Source organism: Argentina silus, assembly GCF_951799395.1.
Source record: "Argentina silus genome assembly, chromosome: 15".
Classification (NCBI taxonomy): Eukaryota; Metazoa; Chordata; class Actinopteri; order Argentiniformes; family Argentinidae; genus Argentina; species Argentina silus.
The window spans coordinates 15,832,386-15,853,298 of NC_139669.1; the positions used below are offsets into that span (position 1 = coordinate 15,832,386).

Genomic DNA, 20,913 nt, shown 5'->3' on the forward strand with positions numbered 1-20,913 from the left:
AAGTACCGGTACAACAGTGAAGTCAGCTTGAAGCATTATCTTCCGTTTTAGTACTTGTGGTAAACGTTATAGTTTGTTGTTACTGTAGTTAGTTAGTAAGTAAGTTAGTTAGGCAGATAAGTTAGTTAGGTAGATAAGTTAGTTACTTTGTAAGTTAGTTCGTTAGGCAGATAAGTTAGTTAGGTAGATAAGTTAGTTACTTTGTAAGTTAGTTCGTTAGGCAGATAAGTTAGTTAGGTAGATAAGTTAGTAAGTTAGTTAGTTAGGCAGATAAGTTAGTTAGTTAGTAAGTCAGTTATAGTTTGTTGTTACTGTAGTTGGTCCTCTGTGGCTCAGTTGGTAGAGCATGGTGCTGGTTGTGGGTTGTGGGTTTGATTCCCGCTGGGACCATATATACTGAAATGTATGCACTCACTGCAATGTAAGTCGCTTTGGATAAAAGCTAAATGGCATATATATATATATATATATATTAGTTAGTTAGTTAGAAAGATGAGTGTGTCGTTTACCTAAAAAAGTGATCTCCTGTTGGTCAGAGATGAACTTCCCACAGCGGCTCAGCACGCTGCAGGAGTACTTGCCCCTGGCACTGAAGACCAGCTTCAACGTCATGTTGCTCTGGTCCTTCTCATTCAGGGTGACCCCGTTCTTCTGCCACCCAAACACCAGCCGGTCAATCAGGGGCAGGTCGTGAACACAGTCCATTGTGATGACATCGTCCCCCTTCAGGTTATCGAACCCAGAACTGGAGTTCACTTCTACGCGAAAGACTGGTGGGTCGAGGAGAGGTCAAAGAGAGGTCAGAAAAGAGTTTGAAAAAGAGCTGGCCAAAAGAGAGATGCTGTTCAGTCACGACACCATTTTGAGATTGACTGTTGTGTCACTGATTCATAAACAATACCTTTTAGGCAACACTTCGGCACATCTGTGGGGGCTTATTAGGGAGAGGGAAAATATCCGAGAGAGACAAGTTAGGCAGTCATAGACGTAGCACACAGTTCCTGTATCGAATGCACAGTTGTAATGCATGGAATGAATTGATTTCTACCTCCACCAGCCTACTCCCCTGACAATAACTGATAACGAGGCATCTTCAATGAAATACTGACCATCATAGCATGTATTGTTGTTTAAACACATCTCACAGGGGTCTGAGGACAGAGAGAGAACAACTGTAGCTCACATGCGACACATGTATCAAGCCAGAATACTGCCTGAGAGGCAGCCGGTGTGATGGGTGTGGTGGTGTAGTGGGTGTAGTGGGTTTAGAGGGTGTAGAGGGTATAGAGGGTGTAGTGGGTGTAGAGGGTGTAGTAGGTGTGATGGGTGTGGTGGTGTAGTGGGTGTAGTGGGTGTGGTGGTGTAAAGGGTGTGGTGGTGTAGTGGGTGTAGAGGGTGTGGTGGGTGTAGAGGGTGTAGTGGGTGTGGTGGGTGTAGTGGGTGTGGTGGGTGTAGAGGGTGTAGTGGGTGTGGTGAGTGTAGTGGGTGTAGAGGGTGTAGAGGGTGTGGTGGGTGTAGTGGGTGTGGTGGGTGTAGTGGGTGTGGTGGGTGTAGTGGGTGTAGAGGGTGTAGTGGGTGTAGAGAGTGTAGTGGGTGTGGTGGTGTAGATGGTGTAGTGAGTGTGGTGGGTGTAGTAGGTGTGATGGGTGTGGTGGTGTAGTGGGTGTAGAGGGTGTAGTGGGTGTAGAGGGTGTGGTGGGTGTGGTGGGTGTAGTGGGTGTGGTGGGTGTAGAGGGTGTGGTGGGTGTAGAGGGTGTAGTGGGTGTGGTGGTGTGGTGGGTGTAGAGGGTGTGGTGAGTGTAGAGGGTGTAGTGGGTGTGGTGGGTGTAGAGGGTGTGGTGGTGTGGTGGGTGTAGAGAGTGTAGTGGGTGTGGTGGTGTAGATGGTGTAGTGGCTGTAGAGAGTGTAGTGGGTGTGGTGGTGTAGATGGTGTAGTGGGTGTGGTGGGTGTAGTAGGTGTGATGGGTGTGGTGGTGTAGTGGGTGTAGAGGGTGTGGTGGGTGTAGAGGGTGTAGTGGGTGTAGAGGGTGTAGTGGGTGTAGTAGGTGTGATGGGTGTGGTGGTGTGGTGGGTGTAGAGGGTGTGGTGGGTGTAGAGGGTGTAGAGGGTGTAGTGGGTGTAGAGGGTGTGGTGGGTGTAGAGGGTGTGGTGGTGTAGTGGGTGTGGTGGGTGTAGAGGGTGTAGTGGGTGTAGAGGGTGTAGTGGGTGTAGAGGGTGTGGTGGGTGTAGATGGTGTAGTGGGTGTAGAGGGTGTAGTGGGTGTAGAGGGTGTGGTGGTGTAGTGGGTGTGATGGGTGTGGTGGTGTAGTGGGTGTAGAGGGTGTGGTGGGTGTAGTGGGTGTAGAGGGTGTAGTGGGTGTGGTGGGTGTAGAGGGTGTGGTGGTGTAGATGGTGTAGTGGGTGTAGTGGGTTTAGAGGGTGTGGTGGGTGTGATGCGTGCGATTAGAGAAGAGCTAATTTTACCTTCTGGACCCTTCTGGGTCATGTTGGTCATGTTATAGTTCAGACACTCCACAGGAACACAGGCTGAGCAGACACCAGCTTCAAAGAGAGAGAGAGAGAGGTGGAGGAGGAGAGAGAGAGAGAGGTGAAGAAGGAGGAGGAGAGAGAGAGAAAGAGGTGAAGAAGAAGGAGGGAAGAGAGAGGAAGAGGTGAAGAGAGAGAGAGAGAGAGAGAGAGGATGCGGTGGAGGAGGGGAGAGGAAGAGGTGGAGGGGAGAGAGGACGAGGTGGAGAAGGAGAGAAAGGTAGAGGTGGAGGAGAGAGAGAGAGAGAGAGAGAAAATGTGAGTTAGTTATAAGGGTTGAGGGAGGATGGGACAGAGAGAGAGGAGAGAGTGAGAGTGATAGAAGGAGAGGAGGAGGGGACACAACACAAAAAAAAATCAACATTCAGACAATAATCATCCTAATCTATAATATTCTTAAAGCAGGTTGTTCCCAAGAGAGAAATGAGTGGATCCTTACTTAACAGGACAAGCCCAAGGAATGTCCAGGCACTCCCCCTCCTCATTGCCCCCAGAGACATCTTCTGTCAGAGACTAACACAGATGTGATATAGTTGTTAAATAGCTGTCAAAAGCGGATGTGATTACACTGAAGCATTTCACCCGACTACTATACACTCCTTTGACTACTATACACTCCTTTGACTACTATACACTCCTTTGACTACTATACACTCCTTTGTATCTCAACACACATGACAACACACACTGAACTTCACTCGGTGGAGTCACCTCACTCACTAGAAACACAAACATCTCTCAAAGAAATTGTCCACATACATCAAGTCACTCACTCACTCAGTCACGACAGAGTAGGAAACAAATACCTTGATCAATATACGTCTTTATATATACGATCACTGAAATAAAACAAATGTAAAATAAAGAAGGGTGAATTAAGTTTTTATTTTTTATTACCTCTGGCGCTGGGTGAACCTTTTCACAGACTGATCTCCTTGGATGAAGAGTGAGTATGTGACTCTACTTTGCCTAACCTATACAGCACGGTCTTTGTTTCTGGGAAAAGTATACTGGGACTGATATAAACACTGATATCAATGCAAATCATCTCATGTTCTCAGGGCTCCTGGACAGCCACACAAACAATATATGAACACCAGAAGACTATATCACATATGTTCATATCGATTATATTTATATCTACTTGTAACACACACGCACGCACACACACACACACACACACACACGCGCGCGCACACACACACACACACACACACACACACACACACTGCTCATGTTATCAGCACAAATGACCCCTGCAAATTGTGTGTTGTCTTTCACTTCTCAGGAACCCGTTTAAACAGTGCATCATGGGAAAGGAAGTTTCAAACGTTCCCCTGTCAGTATGGCACTGGAGTCTCATAGACTTTATGGCCACCAGAGGGTGCTGTTGATCTAACAAATAGATATTTCTTTCTCACTATTGCTTCTCTCTTTCCCCAGCAGGCTCCGTCTCAATAATCTAAATATAGATTCCTCTTCTCGCCCTTTACAGGCGAAAGTAAGACAGCGGATGCCTATCTGGCATATGCTTTTACTAAGCGAGCGTAATTAAGCACTAAGATGCACAACTACGATGCACCTGTTGTCCCCGCAATTAAGATCAGGTGTGGCCAGTATGTTCACACGGAGAAGGAAGGTTGAATGAAAATAGGGATGCATACTCATTCAATCATTTGGCTGCCGTAGAGCGATAGTTGTTGGATTTTTGAACGGTTCACCTGTCCCATGCTTCATGAAGCGAAACGCATGTGCAGAACGTTTTCTATTGCACAGTGACTTTTCACATTCTCACTTGTTGTCCCATTTTTACCGACTCATCAGACATCGATCACTGTGCTATTGAAACCTGGTCAAAAACCAGATTTAGTCCCGACATTTAGAAGAAGGATGGTAGCGTTCCGCGGGCTCTGCCGAAGTCTCTCCCTTTTGGCGAAGAAAGGGGCCGCAAAGAAGTACATAAAGATTGAAAAACTGTGTAGCACCACCACCAACACCATCAAGCCTTTCCGTCCACTGGCACACATCAAGGTACGAGTTATCACTCCAGTTTTCATATTCATAGAAAGGAAAGAAACGTTTTTAGATGGCGCTCAGCTTTGAATAGGCCTAGACCAATTGCCCAAGAATGGGACAATAAGGTTCTCTAAATCTGAATTCTCCAAGTAACCTGTCCTTGTCAATTGCAAATGACAATGTGGTTGCAGTCTTTCCCCCAGCTCCAGACCCTGTCTTGTAGGACACATGATGGCATGGCAGTTCTGGTTGGATGCAGCACACTCTGTTTTGCATGACACATTCTGGGTTTGTTGTATGATGTTAGGCCAATATATGTGAATGAATCTCAAGTATGTCAGGTGTTTCTCATGTGGTCGGGTCAGGTCTGTGTGCACTGTATGGGTGTCTTCACATGCCGGATGCACTGCAGAATACAGTACGGAAGTGTGTGTGTGCGAGCGCGCCACCTACCCACATAAAAGAGTTTCTCAAGAGGCAACACATAAGCAACCAGTGTGATCATCACCATACTTCCCCTTTTGTGGCCCGTTGCCATGGCGACACTTCCCTTTCAGACAGGAAGTCCTATATGAGGACGTCCCAAGTGTGTGAACAGACGCAGGGCGGATCACTCTGTGGTGTCCTCTGAGTGTGTGAGCATCGTTCAAGATTCTGTTGGTGCTTCGGCCATGTCGAAAAAAAGCAAAACTTTGGGTGTTCCTTCAGGTCACATGGTGAGTTGTGTTTGGGTTTTTTTCTGATTTGGGCCTCTAGGTACCTCACTAAAGCTCCACAGGGTTGCGAGCGGAGGAGGGTGTTGAAACGCTCAGGAAAAGAGCTATTTGTGAGCCGTCCTGCTTTTAACAGGCACCCTGATACGGTATTTGGCTCTCGACGTCGAGGAGGGCCTTGGTGTGTGTCTGTCTTGAGGTCAAAGTCATGTATTCCCTTCGTAAATTCTATACGATAAGTTGAGTCGTGTGTGTGTGTGTGTGTGTGTGTGTGTGTGTGTGTTTCTTGATGCAAGCATGAGGTGACCAACCGCTGAAGTCCTGGTTGGTTGTGATAACAGTTGGGGAGAACAATGTGAACAGCTTCCCCCTCAGAATGTCATTGGCAGTTGTTGCTATGGCCTAGCTCACTTTGGCCTAGCTCACTTTGGCCTAGGTCACATTAACACTTCATGGCCAGATGAAATGGGGAGTGACGGTAAACTGGCAGACCGGGGCTGCATGCTAACACCATTGGCTGCTAGTACCGTCTCTACAGAAACAGATGGGCACAGCTTGACTGTGAAGTGCAGACTGGACAGGCTGTGTTGTGAATGTTTTCTGCCAATCTGTTGAGTGGGTGTTGGCTGTTGATGACTGACTGAGACCACAGCGTTTCTCGGCTCTGCGCAACCAAAGATGTGAGTCGCCTCAAGAGTAGAGATGATTTAATTTAAGACGGCACATCCTATCTCGTATAGGGGTGGCTGTATGTGTTGTATTGTGTCTGGGTGTTTGTCATAATTACACAATTGAAAAAGGGGGTGGTGTGATGCCAGGACTCATGCCTCATGCCTTCCCAACTCGCTGTTGAGCAATCTTGATCGAGAGTCACCGTTGAAGATGGAGAACAAAGCAAATAACAGGAGGGAAAAACTTCTCCCCGGATAACCCCCCCCCCCCTCCTCCCTTCCCCACCCCACCTCCCCCATGGTTGTCATGGCAACTAGAATCCCAGGGTGCCGAGTGGCCTGGCTCGTAGGCCTTTTAAAGGACACACACACAGCACGCCACATTATGCCGTGTCATTGTCCGAATTCAACCCACAAAGGAGTTGATTCAGAACCACAGCCACAAGATCTCTCAATATACTGCAAGCCCTACAGCATGCTCCAACATCGAAAGCCTGCTTTGTGTGTGTGTGCGCGTGTGTGCGTGCGCGCGTGCATTATGCAAAAACCCTCGAACACGATCGCATACTGTGTTCCCTCGTGAAAGCAAACGAAACAGAACTGAAAGGGAAGCTAGAGGTGAATAAAAAAAAACCTCTGAAAGCTGAATGATCAACAGTTGTGGTGACACACCCTCTTCCTGAGCTGCGAGCAGCCTCGCTGGAGTCGAGGGTTGATGAGGGCTGTCGGAGACAAAACAAAAAGCATGCAGCTGTGCTTCACACCACTTCCTGGCCGCGGGGGGAGGTGGGGGGTGCGGGGGGGGGGTGTTTTGAAAGCATCCATACGTCCATTGACTGAGAAGTCTGTTTGTCTGTCCAAACCCCAATGGTATTCAGATCTAGAAAGCTTAGATTTAGCCTCATATCCACATTGGTTTGTCCAAAACCTTGCCTGATGACATTTGGGTTGTATGGTGTATGATATTTCTCACAGTGTATGGCTGACACAGACTTGTTATTCTTCTTTGCAGAGCCAAGCAGTATCAGATGGAGGTAAGACATTGACTCCATTTATTGTGGGGGTGGATATATTTGATATACATCTGAGAACTGAACATGTCTGTACAGGGCTTTCTACGCAAACATTCTGCCCGGGGATTACAAGGTGTGTGTGTGTGTGCGCACGTGCGTTTCTCAGAGCTGAACTTGTCTGACTGGGACTGTAAAAGCAGTTGCAATATCCTGCTAGGGTCTTAGGGTGTGTTTACAGTACCACCATACGTGCGTGTGTTTGCGCACTGATAATTCTGTGTGTGTTTGTCAGAGTTGAATATGTCCGTGCGGGGCTGTGGAGGCAGCAACTCCAGTCTCCCGGGGGTTCAGGGGGGCGATGCCCAGGCCAACAGCGTGGTAAGCTGGGCTGTCTGCTTTGAGAAGCTGCTGGAGGATCCCCTGGGAGTACGCTACTTCACGGTGAGCCTCCGATACTTCACACGCGGACACACACACACGGACTCACTCACACAGACTCACTCACGCACTCACACACACGCAGACAGACTCACTCACTCACAGACAGACATATCTGGGTCCTATAACGATCTGTTGATCATGTCTGACGACCTTGCGTCACGCAGGCCTTCCTCAGGTCAGAGGTCAGCGCAGAGAACATTCTGTTCTGGCAGGCCTGCGAGAAGTTCCAGAAGATTCCCTCTAGCTGTCCGGGGCAGGTACGGTGGGATTTTCTCTCTTCTCTTCGCTCACAAATTGGCCAGTTTTTTTTTTGTCTGGCGTTTCCCGGACTAGTTGGCGTTGTCGATTTTCCTCTGGTGTTTGGTACCGTAGGTGATATGTAACTGACTGTAACAAAGGGCTCGTGTCGTGAGTCGATGTAGTCTCAGAATGCGTCTCTGGTCCATGTAGCTCAAGGAGGAGTCTCTCTCCATCTACGCCACGTACCTGTCTAACTGCGCTCCCTACTCGGTCAACATCGATGACACAGCCAGGACCGAGGAGAAGGACCTGGAACACCCCACGCCTGACATGTTCAACAAGGCCCAGGCACAGGTCTGCCGGTGACCCCCCCCCCCCCCCCCCCCCCCGCAAACACACACACACACACACAATTGGAGCACGGGCCCTTTGTAATGCATGGAATGAGCCCGTCCTGCGATTTCTGCCTCCCCAGACACACACACACACAGTAACCAGCGACCTCCCAACAGTATATACAGTACCTCTTTAAAGAGGTTTAGCTGTTTCCGAGGACGACATTGATATTGAGAAGTAAAATAATGTTCAGCACCATGGCTTCAGCTGAAATGTGCCTCCAGCATGTCTGATGCCCCCCCCCCCCCACTCCTCCTCCCCCCTCCCCCAGATCTTTAAGCTGATGAAGATGGACAGCTACAGGCGTTTCGTACGCTCCCCTCTCTACCAGAGCTGTACGCTGGCCAGCGTGGAGGGGAGGCCGCTACCCAGAACTCCCTCTGTGACCGCCTCCACGGGATCCCTGGACAACACGGCCTCCCACAGCCCCTCCCTCAGCGACAGCGTGAAGGTAGGACGCAGGACAGGTTGATGGATGGTATGGAGGGAGGGAGGGAGTGAGGGAGGGAGGGAGGGATGGGGTTGATGGATGCAGGGTTCTCTCCCCAGGATTTTAGAACAGCGTGGTGCTGGATTGCATTGTCAAAACCTGTTCATTCATATCGAGATGTGCCCAAAAAAAAATACAGCTAAAACGCTGAATTCACTGTGGAACATCCTAACGCTTTTTTTTTTTTTTTTTTAAACTTCAATGTCGTCGGCAATCAAACAGAGTTGACTAAATATACAGTTCAATTTGCCTCGAAATGTTGACATAGTGGCGCAGCGCTAAGTTCCCAGCGTGGCACGGCGCCACTCTTCCATTCTTTGGGGAGAACCCTACAGCGGATCGATGGAGGCACGACGGATCCAATCGGCCGACTAAAACTGGGGTTCCTCATCGAATCGGAACCAAAATGTCGACATTGACATCGATAGCCGTCAGGCTTGGCGTGACCCAAAAGACCCTGAATGTTGCAATCGTTCAAAACCCTTTGAAAGCTCGCCGGACCAGTGAATGTACGGTATCCTACACCAGTCTTGTATTAGCCCCCCTCCCTGTGACGAGGGGCTTTCGATGGTTCTGAATGATATGTTTCAGGGGTGGGTTGATATTGTTTTTTCTGGCTTCCTCATCTCTTCTCTCCAGCAGAAGAAGAAGTCTGACGCGGACCCCGGCAGTCCGGGCGGGAAGAGTCGGACCCCCCGGGACAAACTGAGGGAGAAGAGAGGATCGTGGGGAGGTAGAGTGCCTGTCACATGTCACCGTGGTTACATAACGACAGGGAAACCTTTCATGGAGTCGTTTGGTTGTTGTGCCGATGAGAATCCGCCTACCCAGGAGACACGCTGCCCGGTGGTGACCCTCTCTCTCTCTCACGCTCTCTCTCCCCCCCTCCCTCTCTCCCCCCCTCCCTCTCTCCCTCTTTCAGTAGACGTGTCGTACCCCCACATCTCTGTGTCTCGTAAGGAGTCTCAGATGTCGGTCAAGTCCACCAGCAGCGTGGAGTTGGGCTCCATCTACAGGCCGACTGAGGTCAGTGCTCACAATCCTAGACGCTCAATGGGGAAGTGTGTGTGTGTGTGTGTACAGTATCTGTATTCAGTAAAATGTGTGGGTTTTAGTCTTTGCTCAATGATCATTATAAGTTAGAACCATTAATTCCTACCCTCCTCCTCCACCCTCTCTCTTTCATTGCTCCGTCCTCCACCCGTCGCCTCCATCTGCCCCCTCCCTCCCCCTCTCCCTCTCCCTCTCCCCAGAACGGCCGCTGCAGCCCCCGGCCCCCGGAGCAGGTTGATGGGGGCGTGTGCTGGGTGGCGGGGGGTTACTGCTGCGTCTACCTGCCTGACGGGAGCGCCTCCCTGGCCCCCACGCGCCCGGGCCTCACCCTCAGAGACATGCTGGCCGGCCTGTGTGAGAAGAGGGGCTTCCCCCTCAAAGACGTCGTCATCTACCTCCACGGCAAGGACCGGGTGAGTCCCCCCCCTACTTCCAACTCCCCTCAACTCCTCAACCACTCATCCCCCCCCTCAACCCCCAACCCCTCACTCCCCCCTCCCCAACCAACCAACCCTACTCTTCCCTACTCTTCCCCTACCCTACCCTATTCTTCCCTCCCCTCCCCCTACCCTATTCTTCCCTACCCTCCCCCTACCCTATTCTTCCCTATTCTCCCCCTACCCTACTCTACTCTAACGGTGATGTCCCCCCCCCCCCCCCCCCCCCCCAACAGCCTCCTCTGTCCCTGGACCAGGACTGCTCAGTGGTGAGGGACCAGCAGGTCTCCCTGGAGCTGAGGGTGACGTTTATGTGAGTCAGCGCTGTCATTTCCTCTTCCTGTCTCCTCGTTTCGCTCACCCTCCTCCAATGAGGGCTGGCGTGCTAACGATCGTGTGTTAATACACTTTGATGTGCAAATACTGTTTGTTTTTCCATTCACATGAGTTTGCTTGTGTGTGTTTGATAACGATCGGAATGCGTATGCGTATTTCCAAGTGTGGTCTGTTATTAATGCCAGATGCATAAGTGTTTATATGCTGAAGATCTATTGTGTATGCGTGCGTGCGTGTGTGTCTGTGTGTGTGTTTCAGGTTGGAGGTGCTGTTCACTGGTAAACCAACTGGGATTAAGGTGAAGTCTAGCAAGACCCTGCTGGATGCCATCTCTCATGTGCTGCAGAAACACCACCTCAAAGCACAGGATGCTGTGGTCACCATGGTGAGGGGGTGAGAGTGTGTGTGTGTGTGTGTGTGTGTGTGTGTGTGTGTGTGTGTGTGTGTGTGTGTGTGTGTGTGTGTGTGTGGAGTGTGAAAGAGAGAAATGGTGTGTGTGTGTGTGTGGTCACGGTCACGAGTTTTGATCATATGCCCGTCTCTTGTTTTCAGAGTGGCAGCGACACGCCTCTGAGCATGAGCACCAACGTGTTCCGGCTGGCCAATAAGAAGTTGCACCTGGACAGGGTCAAAGGTGAAGACGCGTGACCTACAGCGCTGGTGTTTTATCACGGGACCCACAGGCACTGACGATGACTCTGTCTTGCCTCTGTGTTGTTGTCAACAAAAGAACGAGGGAGATAATTGGAAAGTTAAACAGTCTGTCTCCTTTTCCCCAGAGAAGCGTGTTGTCAGTCAGATGACTACCATGAGGGCTGTCTGTTATCCACGTCTGTCTGCAGCTGTAGTTCCATTGCTGTAGGGATGTTTTGCTGTGTGTCTCTCTCTCTCTCTTTCTCTCTCTCTACCTTTATCGCTCACATTCTCTCTCTCTCCCCCCTCCCTCTCTCTCTACCTTTATCTCATGTTCTCTCTCTCTCCCTCTCTCAACCAAGTGTTCCCAACAGAGAGGACATTGGCTGTCATCAATGAGGACATCTACCAGTGCAGTGCCCTGTCCCTGTCCCCTCTCACTTACAGGGCAAATCTCTCTCTCCCTCTTTCCTTCTCGCTGACTCTGGATATCTTACTCTCCCTTTCTCCTTCTCCCCCCTCCCGATGTTTTGGTTCTCTCTCTCTCTCTCTCTCGCTCTTTCCCAACCCCTCCCTACCACTTACTGTCTTTCTCTTTCTCTCGCTCACTACTCTCTCCCTCCTCCTTTTGCTTGCCCTTTCTCCTCACCCTTTGTCCTCTCCCTTCCTCTCGCTCGCTCGCCTAAACGTCTCAGTACATTCGGCTTGTTGAGTGCCGTGTCACAGCGAGTTCACTCACCTCTCCTCTCCGCTGCTCTGGGACCAGAACTGCCTTCACTCTGGATTAGTGGCCACTGCCTGGGCTATCCTCATTATTCAGAGATAGAGACACACACACACACACACAACTTGGAGAGGGAGAGAAACGGATAGATAAGAGTATGTGTAGGGAGAGGTTTTTTTTGGGGGAACTGCTTTAAATGTTTTCCCCCATTGAAGCACTCACTGGTACATTACATTACCTGTGTTTGTGGTAACAGTACTGACTGGTACATTACATTACCTGTGTTTGTGGTAACAGTACTGACTGGTACATTACCTGTGTTTGTGGTAACAGTACTGACTGGTACATTACCTGTGTTTGTGGTAACAGTACTGACTGGTACATTACCTGTGTTTGTGGTAACAGTACTGACTGGTACATTACCTGTGTTTGTGGTAACAGACCCCTTTCTCTCTCTCTCTCTTGTACTCACTAGTACATTACCTGAAAAGGTTTCCAGGTAGAACCACAAATTGCTTTACCTAACCTAAAAGGGTTCTTGGTACCAACAGTACTTGGTACCAACCAGGGTTCTAGAATGGTGCCAAACTGAAGAACCCTTTGTCGGTGTTGTTCAGAAGCGTGTGTCCTCAGGATGTGGAACGCAGGGTTATTGACATGACTTGTTGTCTCTTAAAGGGAAGGACCAGGGCAGCCGCTCCGGTGTCAGCAGCCACACATCAGTCTTACAGGTGGGTCCCTGCACTGTGGACCCCTACACACACACCAGTCTCACAGGTGGGTCCCTGCACTGTGGACCCCTACACACACACACACACACACACCAGTCTCACAGGTGGGTCCCTGCACTGTGGACGGCTCTACACACACACACACACACCAGTCTCGCAGGTGGGTCCCTGCACTGTGGACGGCTCTACACACACACACACAGCTATACATACGCTAGCCTCTATTCTCATCATCTAACCTCAACAGTACACCATGCCAGATACTGTACACACACTCCTACTCTACAGGAGAAGCATGATGTTGTCTTTGTGACCAAGTTTCTATTTGTAAAGTCTATACTCCGGAATATCATATCGTATTTATATTTTTTGTGTTCTTTGCAGTGGACCCAGGGGCAAGCCACCAGTCCAGCAGGCCCAGAGGGCAGAAGTCCCTCCCAGGCAGACGGAAGCAAAGCCCAGGCCAAGCCCAGTAAGAACCTCGACATGGAGGGTAGGACACATAGTCGGGACACGGGACATGGCTTTCACACACTTGTGAAGACGAATCACCAGAACAAGTCTGCTTTGCAAACTGTGACCCGCACCCTCAGATTTAGTTCTAAACCCCGAGAGTCAGCATTAACCCGAGCCCCAAACTGAAATGGTTGATGATGCTTTAAAAAAAGACCTCCTCTCCTTCTCTCTCTCCCCTTCATCCCTCTCTCCCCTTCTTCCCTCTCTCCGCTCCTTCCCTCCTGTCAGAGTTGATAGAGTTGGTGTCCAAAGCTCAGTGCAGGGTTGATGACCAGAGAGGCCTGCTGACAAAGGAGCACCTGGAGCTGCCCCTGTTCCTGCAGCTGCCCTCCCCCCCGGGAGAGGAGGCAGACCAGGAGGACGGGGGTGACTCCACCAGCACCACACACACTACGGGGGAGGCGGACAAGCACACCACAGCCTCCTCCACACCTGCTGGAGAAGCACAGCCAGACGCGCGTGGAACAGACTCGCCTGGCTCCAAACCTGAAGACTCAAAAGAAACAACGCTGTGAGCTGTGTGTGTGCGTGTGTGCGTGTGTGCGTGTGTATGTGTGTGTGTGTGTGTGTGTGTGTGCGTGTGTGCGTAAGGGTAGGTTTTTTTCAACAGGAAGCAATGCCTTGTAGAAAAACATGAGGTTTCCACCCTATTTAAAGATTTGTTTTTAAAGACTAAAACTACTACAGACAACGTGTATCGTATTTCTAATGTTATTGTCTCATTCTAAAGGCCAGAACTAAAACATTTTTAAAGAAAGCTTTAAAACTTCAAGCACTTTTGCTTCTAATTGTGTGAATAAGCTTTGAGAGACTGTCTCGTCAGTGTCTCTGGTACGTATTTGATGTGTTTTCATAAGTCTGGCTGGTGGTTATTACCCATTTCATGCCAAAGTTATGAACGTGTTAATAATGCCAATTCAATCCATGTCATCGTTTCATACACCTGTCGGTCCACAACTCTGATGATGGAAAATAGTTGTGTAGGACTTAAGGGAATGACTTATAAGGGAGGGGTCGTTTGATATAATTTGATGTTTGATTTTGTAATATTTATTTGCTACATGTGATGTCCCCTTTTTTTTTCTCTTGCATGACAACTTTGAGCACCTTTTCCAGTCTAATACTTGTTTTGGGTAACAAGAGGTGTTCCGAGTGCTGTGTTCTTCATGGTGTGATATGGTACTTCTCCGAGTGTGTTGGTTTGTTTGCTGTGTTGGCACATTGATTGACAGGTCCTTTGTATTGGTGTTATCCCCCCACTTCCTGTTCCTTCTGTTCCTCTCAGGGTCAAACTGCAGTAGGATGAGATGAGTCGACAACACTGTCATCCAATAAAACTGGATCTATGATGAAATACTCTCAACTGTATGTCCTTGTTTACGCCCCGGCTAAATGGTAGCCACGTAGCATCTGAGCCCCTGCTTGAGTAGAGGACAGGCTAAAAGAGATACTAATAAACAAACAATCTAAAATCCTATCATACTATCGCTAATATACCGTAAATAAAGAGTTCTTATACATGGTATAAGATTAGATTAAGTTCTTATACATGGTCCATACATGGTACACTGAATCAAGACATGGATTACACAATGAAATGCCACATAATTTTTAGGGTTAATACATTTTTATGTTTTTTTCTAAACCAAAGGACCAGCCAATGGTAGCTCAGTCTCCATGGACTTGTTGCTAGAAGGATTTCCCATGTCGATTTTCAGCTCTGTGTGTGTGTGTGTGTGTGTGTCCAGACCTTGTCTGGACTTCACAGTGGGCTAGTGTGAGTCGTATTTCTATTCAGACGTTACGCCGTAGTACATTGTCATCATTCTCAACACGTTGCATATGATCTCAGGGAAGGTGATGTCACCATTCTAGGCTAAGTCCCCTATTAACGTACATTCACTCCAGAGATGATGGATGTTGTGATGTGCATATCAAGTAGAAGACATATATGACAGTATATCAGAATAAAGAACTGTCGGTGTCCTCCTTCCCTCCCTCCCTCCCTGTATTTTTTCCTTTCTTTCTTTCCTTCTCTCTTTCTCACACGCACACACGCACACACAGATATAATGGACTACCCAGGCTATGATTGGTCAGAGGGTGCACACCTGGTGTGTCTGCGTGTGTGTGTGTGACTGCGTGTGTGTGTCTGAGTGTGTGTGTGTTACTGCGTGTGTGTGTGCGTGCGTTGGTGGAGCTATGAATGGGCAGAAAGGGGTGTGCTCTGGTAGAGCCAGCAGTACAGCACGCTATCTCTTCACTGGCACGGCTCCACTGAGAGGGAGAGAGAGAGAGAGAGAGAGAGCGAGAGAGAAGGACAGGAGGGAAAAGGAGAGAGAAGAGGTGAGTACTGTATCTGTTTATGAATTTTCCCCACGGGGGTTTGGAATTAATCTCTCATTTCGTGGTGATTGATGGACGTTCAGTCAATTGAGATCTATGTGTGCCCTTCTCTCTTCCCCTCATTCTCTCTCTCTCTCTCTCTCTCTATCTATCTCTCTCTCTCTCTCTCTATCTATCTCTGTCTCTCCTCTCTTTTTATCTCTGTCTCTCTCCCCCTCCTTCAGTCTCTGTCTCTCTTAAATTAAATGTCCAGATTTGATGCTTTTCTCTCCCTAGCCTCCATAAAAATGACCTCCTCACCCTTTTGTACACTGCATGTAAAATTCAGGTAGTACCACCAAATGAGGCTGGTGGCAAGGTAAGGTCTGTGTGTGCATATAGTGTTTACGTGTGCTTTGTCATTAGAAAGCAAAGCTTGCTATCGTCATCATGTCCAGTGTGTGTTCAGAGGTATATCTTGTCTCTTATGTCTATGTATGGATATAGAATATCCTTCATGTTTCGCTGTTCAGCATATTTTATTCTCTATCCTCTGAACTAAATCCTCTGTTGATAAGTGCTTAGATTTTCATTGTGCTTGAGGAATGCTCGAGGTATGTAAAACTAGACCATTAGATCAATGCTTGGTGTTCAAAGCTTGGTGAGTGAGAATCACTCTTCACAGAGTATGCTTGGCCAGTGAAGGGCAAAGAGGATATGTATGTGTGTGTGTGTCTGTGTGCTGTGTGCTGTGTGTTGTATTGTATTCATGGAATGAAAGACAGAGGAGATTCTTAAGTACAGTTCCATGATCAGTTGAGATCAGTGTTTGATACCGTTCCTCTTTCCGTTCCATGCATTACAATGAGCCCGTCCTCCGATTTCTACCTCCTCCTGCCTCCACTGGGAGAGAGATGCATGGCAGAGCTGTGGCTTGATGCTGGGGAGAGCTTTGTCTACTGTTTCAGGACCAGCAGAGGGAGGGGCAGATGTACCTGAGTCTGGGGAAGCTGATAGCCAGTCGTCAATTACAGGACACGTCCTTGGAATGTGTGTGTGTGTGTGTGTGTGTGTGTGTGTGTGTGCGTGTGTGTGTCTTTTATTCAAATAAATTTTTTATGTGCGTTTTGCTATGCTTGTTCTCCTGTGTGTTCACTTGCACCTCTCCTGTCTTCAGTTTATGATTGTGTGTGTATGTGTGTGTGTGTGTACTGTACTGTATATGTGCGTACGTGTGAGCAAAAGGGGAGCTACAGTATGATTATGAATCATCTCCTGCCAGTCATGTCTCTCCTATCCTCTTTCCTCTCCCCCTCCTCCTCCTCCTCAGCGCAGATGCCAGCTAGGCGGCTAGGCTACACCCTGCCAAGCAGGGCCTAAGTGAGACCATGAACTGGGGGAAACACCTCTGAGATGCTAGATGAGTCACTGTGACAGACTGAACTGTGGATTCCTCCACCCACTTGCTTAGGGGAGGGCTTTCTCTCCGCTGCTGTCGCCAATGACGCCCTACAGGGGGCAGCGTGGGCTGAAATGATCGCAAGTGATTATGTGTTTCCGACAGGTAGTTATTTGTGAGCGGAATGGACAATTGAGTTGCTTTTTGTGTGAAAGGTAAACCTATTGAGCTCTACTGGATGCAGTGTGGGTGGGTATTTTTTCCACATCCTGGGATTATGTCAGTATTTCTCTGGTGAACACACGGTACTGTACGTGTGGTCATGGAAGTGTATGTCTGTGGTCACGGTTAATGGTTATACGTGGAGGTGTATGGCTGTGGTCACGGTTAATGGTTATATGTGGAGGTGTATGGCTGTGGTCACGGTTAGTGGTTATACGTGGAGGTGTATGGCTGTGGTCACGGTTAGTGGTTATACGTGGAGGTGTATGGCTGTGGTCACGGTTAATGGTTATACGTGGAGGTGTATGGCTGTGGTCACGGTTAATGGTTATACGTGGAGGTGTATGGCTGTGGTCACGGTTAATGGTTATACGTGGAGGTGTATGGCTGTGGTCACGGTTAATGGTTATACGTGGAGGTGTATCATGGTTAATCATTAGAAGCCCAGTCTCTGTGATCGTCTACCATTTGTAGAGGGGTTGGCAGCTGGTTGATGATGTCATCTTGACAGCAGCAGGCAATGACACCCACAGAGCCACTCTAGATGGAAGGAACCGGATTCTGATTCGTTGGAGGAATTCTGTCTCTTCGTCTTTATCTCTTTTGCTCTTTTTCTCTCTAACTCCCTCTCTCTCTCTCTCTCTGACTAACACACACAGACACACACACACACACGCACAGACTCGGGAAGTTAATTACAACGTTGACCCTACAATTGAAGCGTGCCAAACATGGTCACCCAGTCAATGGATGTATTTGGCCCTGACTGGCACATTTACACACAGCGGTACATAACACACACACAGCTCAGGGTCATCATTCTCCCAGGATTACATACTGGAATAACTAGGCTTTTAAAGCCTACTATAGGACTGCTGCTGGCCCTTCCATTCTCTGAGCTCTCAGAATGGAAGAAAGGGAGGGATGGGGTGAAAAAGAGAGGGACAGGGGTGGGGAGAGAAAGAGAGGGACTCATGTTGGAGCTGGGGTATTCTATTTGCTCAGTCTGGCAGAAAGAATGTCTTGAGTAATGCTGTTAGGGGATATTCCTCTGTGTTTGTGTGTGTGTCTGTGTGTATATGCTCTGTATGCAGTGTGTGTGTACGTGTGCGTGTGCACGCGCATGTGTGTGCGTTTTTGCGTGCGTGTGTATATATATATATATATATATACACCCTGTGTATACTGAATGTACTTCAGGGTATAGAAGTGGCATGTTGTGAAATGTCACCTTAGCTGTTGTCGACTTGCTCATGTGGACTAATCGATGGGAAGTGTTTCTCAGAGCCACAGGCGTTCTCCCACCGAGAACACCCCTCATCAGCCCTTCATCCCTCCCTCCTCTTAAAGAAGGATCCCTCAGAGGGCCAGAGGACTGAGGAGAGGCCAATCAAATCACTGTCATTTGGGTCATTCCCCTCAGTGGGAAGGCCAGAGTACACTGCAGCTCTCCTGGCCATATAATGGAGTTCTTACTAGGAGCTGTGTGTGTGTGTGTGTGTGTGTTCGTGTGTTCGTGAGCGTGCCTACATGCGTGTGTGTGGGAAACAGAGCGAGAGAGTGTATGCGTGAGTGTGTAAAACAGTTGTGTACTGTATGTAGGTTGGATGTCAGGATGGGGCTAGGATTAGGGTCTGGGTTTTGGTAAGGGCTCCAGAACACCTTAGCTCGGCTTATTTTTCACCCTATTCTGTTATGAAGTGGAAGCAGTTGGGTTCAAACCTTTCCTGAGAATTGACCCATTTCACCTGTGGCTCTAGAGTGGCTAATGATGCTAAACGTCGTAGGAATGGGGCCGATCTATATTGTCTCTCATCCATTCTTTATGAGCTTGGGGTTGGCAGTGTTGCCCTGCGGAGAGCAGGAGGTTCAGAGTTCACCACTCTCCTTACACAGCCACAGGATATCTTCCTCCACACTCAGCCCCTCTCGACCCCAGAACACCATACTAGGGGAGGGGAGAGGAGAGGAGAGGAGCCTTAACTACTGAGATGCGCCTGATGAAATGCTCACCCTTTTACCACCATCTGGTGGACATTGAGTGTAACTACACTGGTCGCCACTATAAAGTGATATACTATACGTTGTATGCAAAGTGTGCAAATGAAGTAATGAGATGTTGTTGTTCTTCTTCTCTTCTCCCACTAGATTGGCAACGACCAACAGACTCCTGTACAGCTGACAGACTCCACACATCTCCGACCCCTACTTCCTGCTAACACTCCGACCCCAGCTGGAAAACACAGACCCAACCATGGAGCAGAAGAATGAAGTCAGTTGCTAGTGATCCTTACAAAAATACCTACTATGAAATATGTCACCCATGAAGAGGATTAAGCGCGAAAGAAATGCCGGTTTCTATGAGAAACAGACATCATTTTAATTTGTTTCTCGAATATTGCTCGGTGTAATTTTGTGCTGTCTTCCTCCTGTCTGTGCAGTGCTCCTCTACCTCCCCCCAGAAACAGATGAAGAACAGGTCTAAATCCACCGATGAGATCCAGCAGACCAAGAGGGTGAGCCAGCTCCCTCTACACCTCCACTCCACAGACTGTCCCTCCTATTTCATCCCTCGTTTCTTCTCTTCATTACTCGAGACTTAATCTTCCTGTCCCATATTTTTCTCCACAGGCCTTTTCCTCACAGAAATCCCTTCCAGGCAGGCCAGACCTGGAGAAAGTGAAGGTGAGTCACACACTCGTGCGCGCACACACACGCATACACATACACACATACACACATACACGCATACATACATACACACATACACGCATACATACATACATACATACACACACACACACACACACACGCATACACACATACACACATACACGCATACATACACACACACACACACACACAACACATGTGGACAGAAGAATGCATGCAGTACATTTTTGGTCTGTCTTGCAGGAAGGTCCAGAGGGTTCTGAGACCCCTTCGTCCTCCACAGAAGAGCTGAAGTGATTCAGGGATGGGACCCACCAGTCATCTGGGTTCCACAGGAACATACAGTCATAACCCTTCCATCTGCTCATCACACACTCACTTACAGAACATACACACACCGTCACACACATGGAACACATTCAGAAACACTGATAAGCAACGGGTACTAGTGGAGAGAGTCATGTGAGCAGTTGAAGAAATGGGCATACGAATGCACGCACACACACACAGACACACACACACACACACGAACGAGACACCCATGGTGATGCTGTATTATTGTCCCGTGAGTCTTCTGTACATACCAAACTGAATGTGAATTCACAATAAAGCAGTTCTGTTGAGTGTATCCATCTATCTCTCTCTTTCCAACACATGATTTACTGTGGAAGTGTCTGTAGGATTTACAGCAGCGACTATTTGGAATAAGGGGAGAAAATGTGCCTGTCAACATCATGTTTTACGAGGAAGGACAAATGGTCCAGCAGGATAAAAGAGCGATTCTTCAAAATCTCGGCTTGCAATACAACACTGTATTGTACACTTGTTTGTGTGTGTGAAATGGAACTATGCTTCTAGTATGGACCAATGTGAATTGGCTGGTATAAAGCAGGTACGAGGTAAAAGCGTTATGACCTGATAATTTCATGTTGATAATGCTCGCTATTTAAAAAAGGTTTATTCACTGACTCGAGCATCACTACAGATATGTGCCACATATACCAGTTTACAATGGTGCTGAATTTATTGAGGTCGGTATTGAAAGTACCCCTTGTTACCAAACAGTTACCAAATAATTTTTTAGTAAATACAGGGTAAATGTTAACTGAAACAGGGCTGTCAAATAGCATGACTACCATGTTTCTGTTTGGCCTTCTTCAGTGTTGACTAGTTAAGCTGTATGACTGGTTACCCTGTATGTTTGGTTACCCTGTATGACTGGTTACCCTGTATGACTGGTTACCCTGTATGGCTGATTAGCCTATAAGACTGGTTAGCCTGTAAGATTAGATTAGATTCAACTTTATTGTCATTGTGCAGAGTACAAGTACAGAGACAACGAAATGCAATTAGCGTCT

The 20,913-nt window shown here is 48.3% G+C and overlaps 2 protein-coding genes and 1 long non-coding RNA gene across 12 annotated transcripts in view; 2 read left to right on the forward strand and 1 right to left on the reverse strand.

Moving 5' to 3' along the window:
• Positions 1-3,502, reverse strand: part of LOC310815678 (uncharacterized protein) — a 4,423-nt gene extending 921 nt beyond the window's left edge. For 2 of the 3 annotated variants that reach the window (XM_083685565.1, XM_083685563.1), the window contains exons 1-6: positions 3,424-3,502; positions 2,966-3,039; positions 2,464-2,541; positions 1,110-1,151; positions 902-934; positions 510-770 (exon numbers count right to left, since the gene is read on the reverse strand). In XM_083685565.1, coding sequence (XP_083541691.1) covers positions 510-770; positions 902-934; positions 1,110-1,151; positions 2,464-2,541; positions 2,966-3,026 — 475 coding nt within the window. In that variant the 5' untranslated portion in view covers positions 3,027-3,039; positions 3,424-3,502. The remainder of the gene's footprint in view (positions 1-509; positions 771-901; positions 935-1,109; positions 1,152-2,463; positions 2,542-2,965; positions 3,040-3,423) is intronic. The other variant, XM_083685564.1, reaches the window with a different exon arrangement.
• On the forward strand, positions 3,402-14,366 carry rgs14b (regulator of G protein signaling 14b). 7 transcript variants are annotated; one of them, XM_083685560.1, is made up of 15 exons: positions 3,402-3,472; positions 6,939-6,960; positions 7,232-7,380; positions 7,545-7,637; positions 7,831-7,974; positions 8,288-8,467; positions 9,146-9,239; positions 9,429-9,532; positions 9,760-9,972; positions 10,233-10,309; positions 10,591-10,717; positions 10,885-10,966; positions 12,368-12,420; positions 12,805-12,913; positions 13,165-14,366. In XM_083685560.1, the coding sequence occupies exons 3-15, from the start codon at positions 7,240-7,242 to the stop codon at positions 13,449-13,451; spliced, it is 1,704 nt and encodes a 567-aa protein (XP_083541686.1). In that variant the 5' UTR covers positions 3,402-3,472; positions 6,939-6,960; positions 7,232-7,239; the 3' UTR covers positions 13,452-14,366. The 7 variants fall into 7 exon arrangements, with proteins under 7 accessions (XP_083541686.1, XP_083541682.1, XP_083541685.1 ...); XM_083685556.1 differs by lacking the exon at positions 3,402-3,472 and adding an exon at positions 5,169-5,258; XM_083685559.1 differs by lacking the exon at positions 3,402-3,472 and adding an exon at positions 5,169-5,258 and having other exon boundaries at positions 12,805-12,892.
• A 659-nt stretch (positions 14,367-15,025) lies between these two features.
• Positions 15,026-20,174, forward strand: LOC310815867. 2 transcript variants are annotated; one of them, XR_014554633.1, is made up of 5 exons: positions 15,026-15,282; positions 19,031-19,154; positions 19,324-19,398; positions 19,514-19,567; positions 19,799-20,174. It is a non-coding gene; the product is annotated as an uncharacterized lncRNA (long non-coding RNA). The 2 variants fall into 2 exon arrangements; XR_014554634.1 differs by lacking the exon at positions 15,026-15,282 and having other exon boundaries at positions 18,089-19,154.
• Positions 20,175-20,913: the final 739 nt, after the last annotated feature.

Excerpts from the sequence above, each read along its gene's own strand:
- rgs14b (XM_083685556.1), top strand. The coding sequence starts at position 5,214 with ATGTCGAAAAAAAGCAAAACTTTGGGTGTTCCTTCAGGTCACATG. Across the intron at positions 6,961-7,231 it reads CCAAGCAGTATCAGATGGAG|AGTTGAATATGTCCGTGCGG; the intron begins GTAAGACATTGA and ends TGTGTTTGTCAG. Across the intron at positions 7,638-7,830 it reads CCTCTAGCTGTCCGGGGCAG|CTCAAGGAGGAGTCTCTCTC; the intron begins GTACGGTGGGAT and ends TGGTCCATGTAG.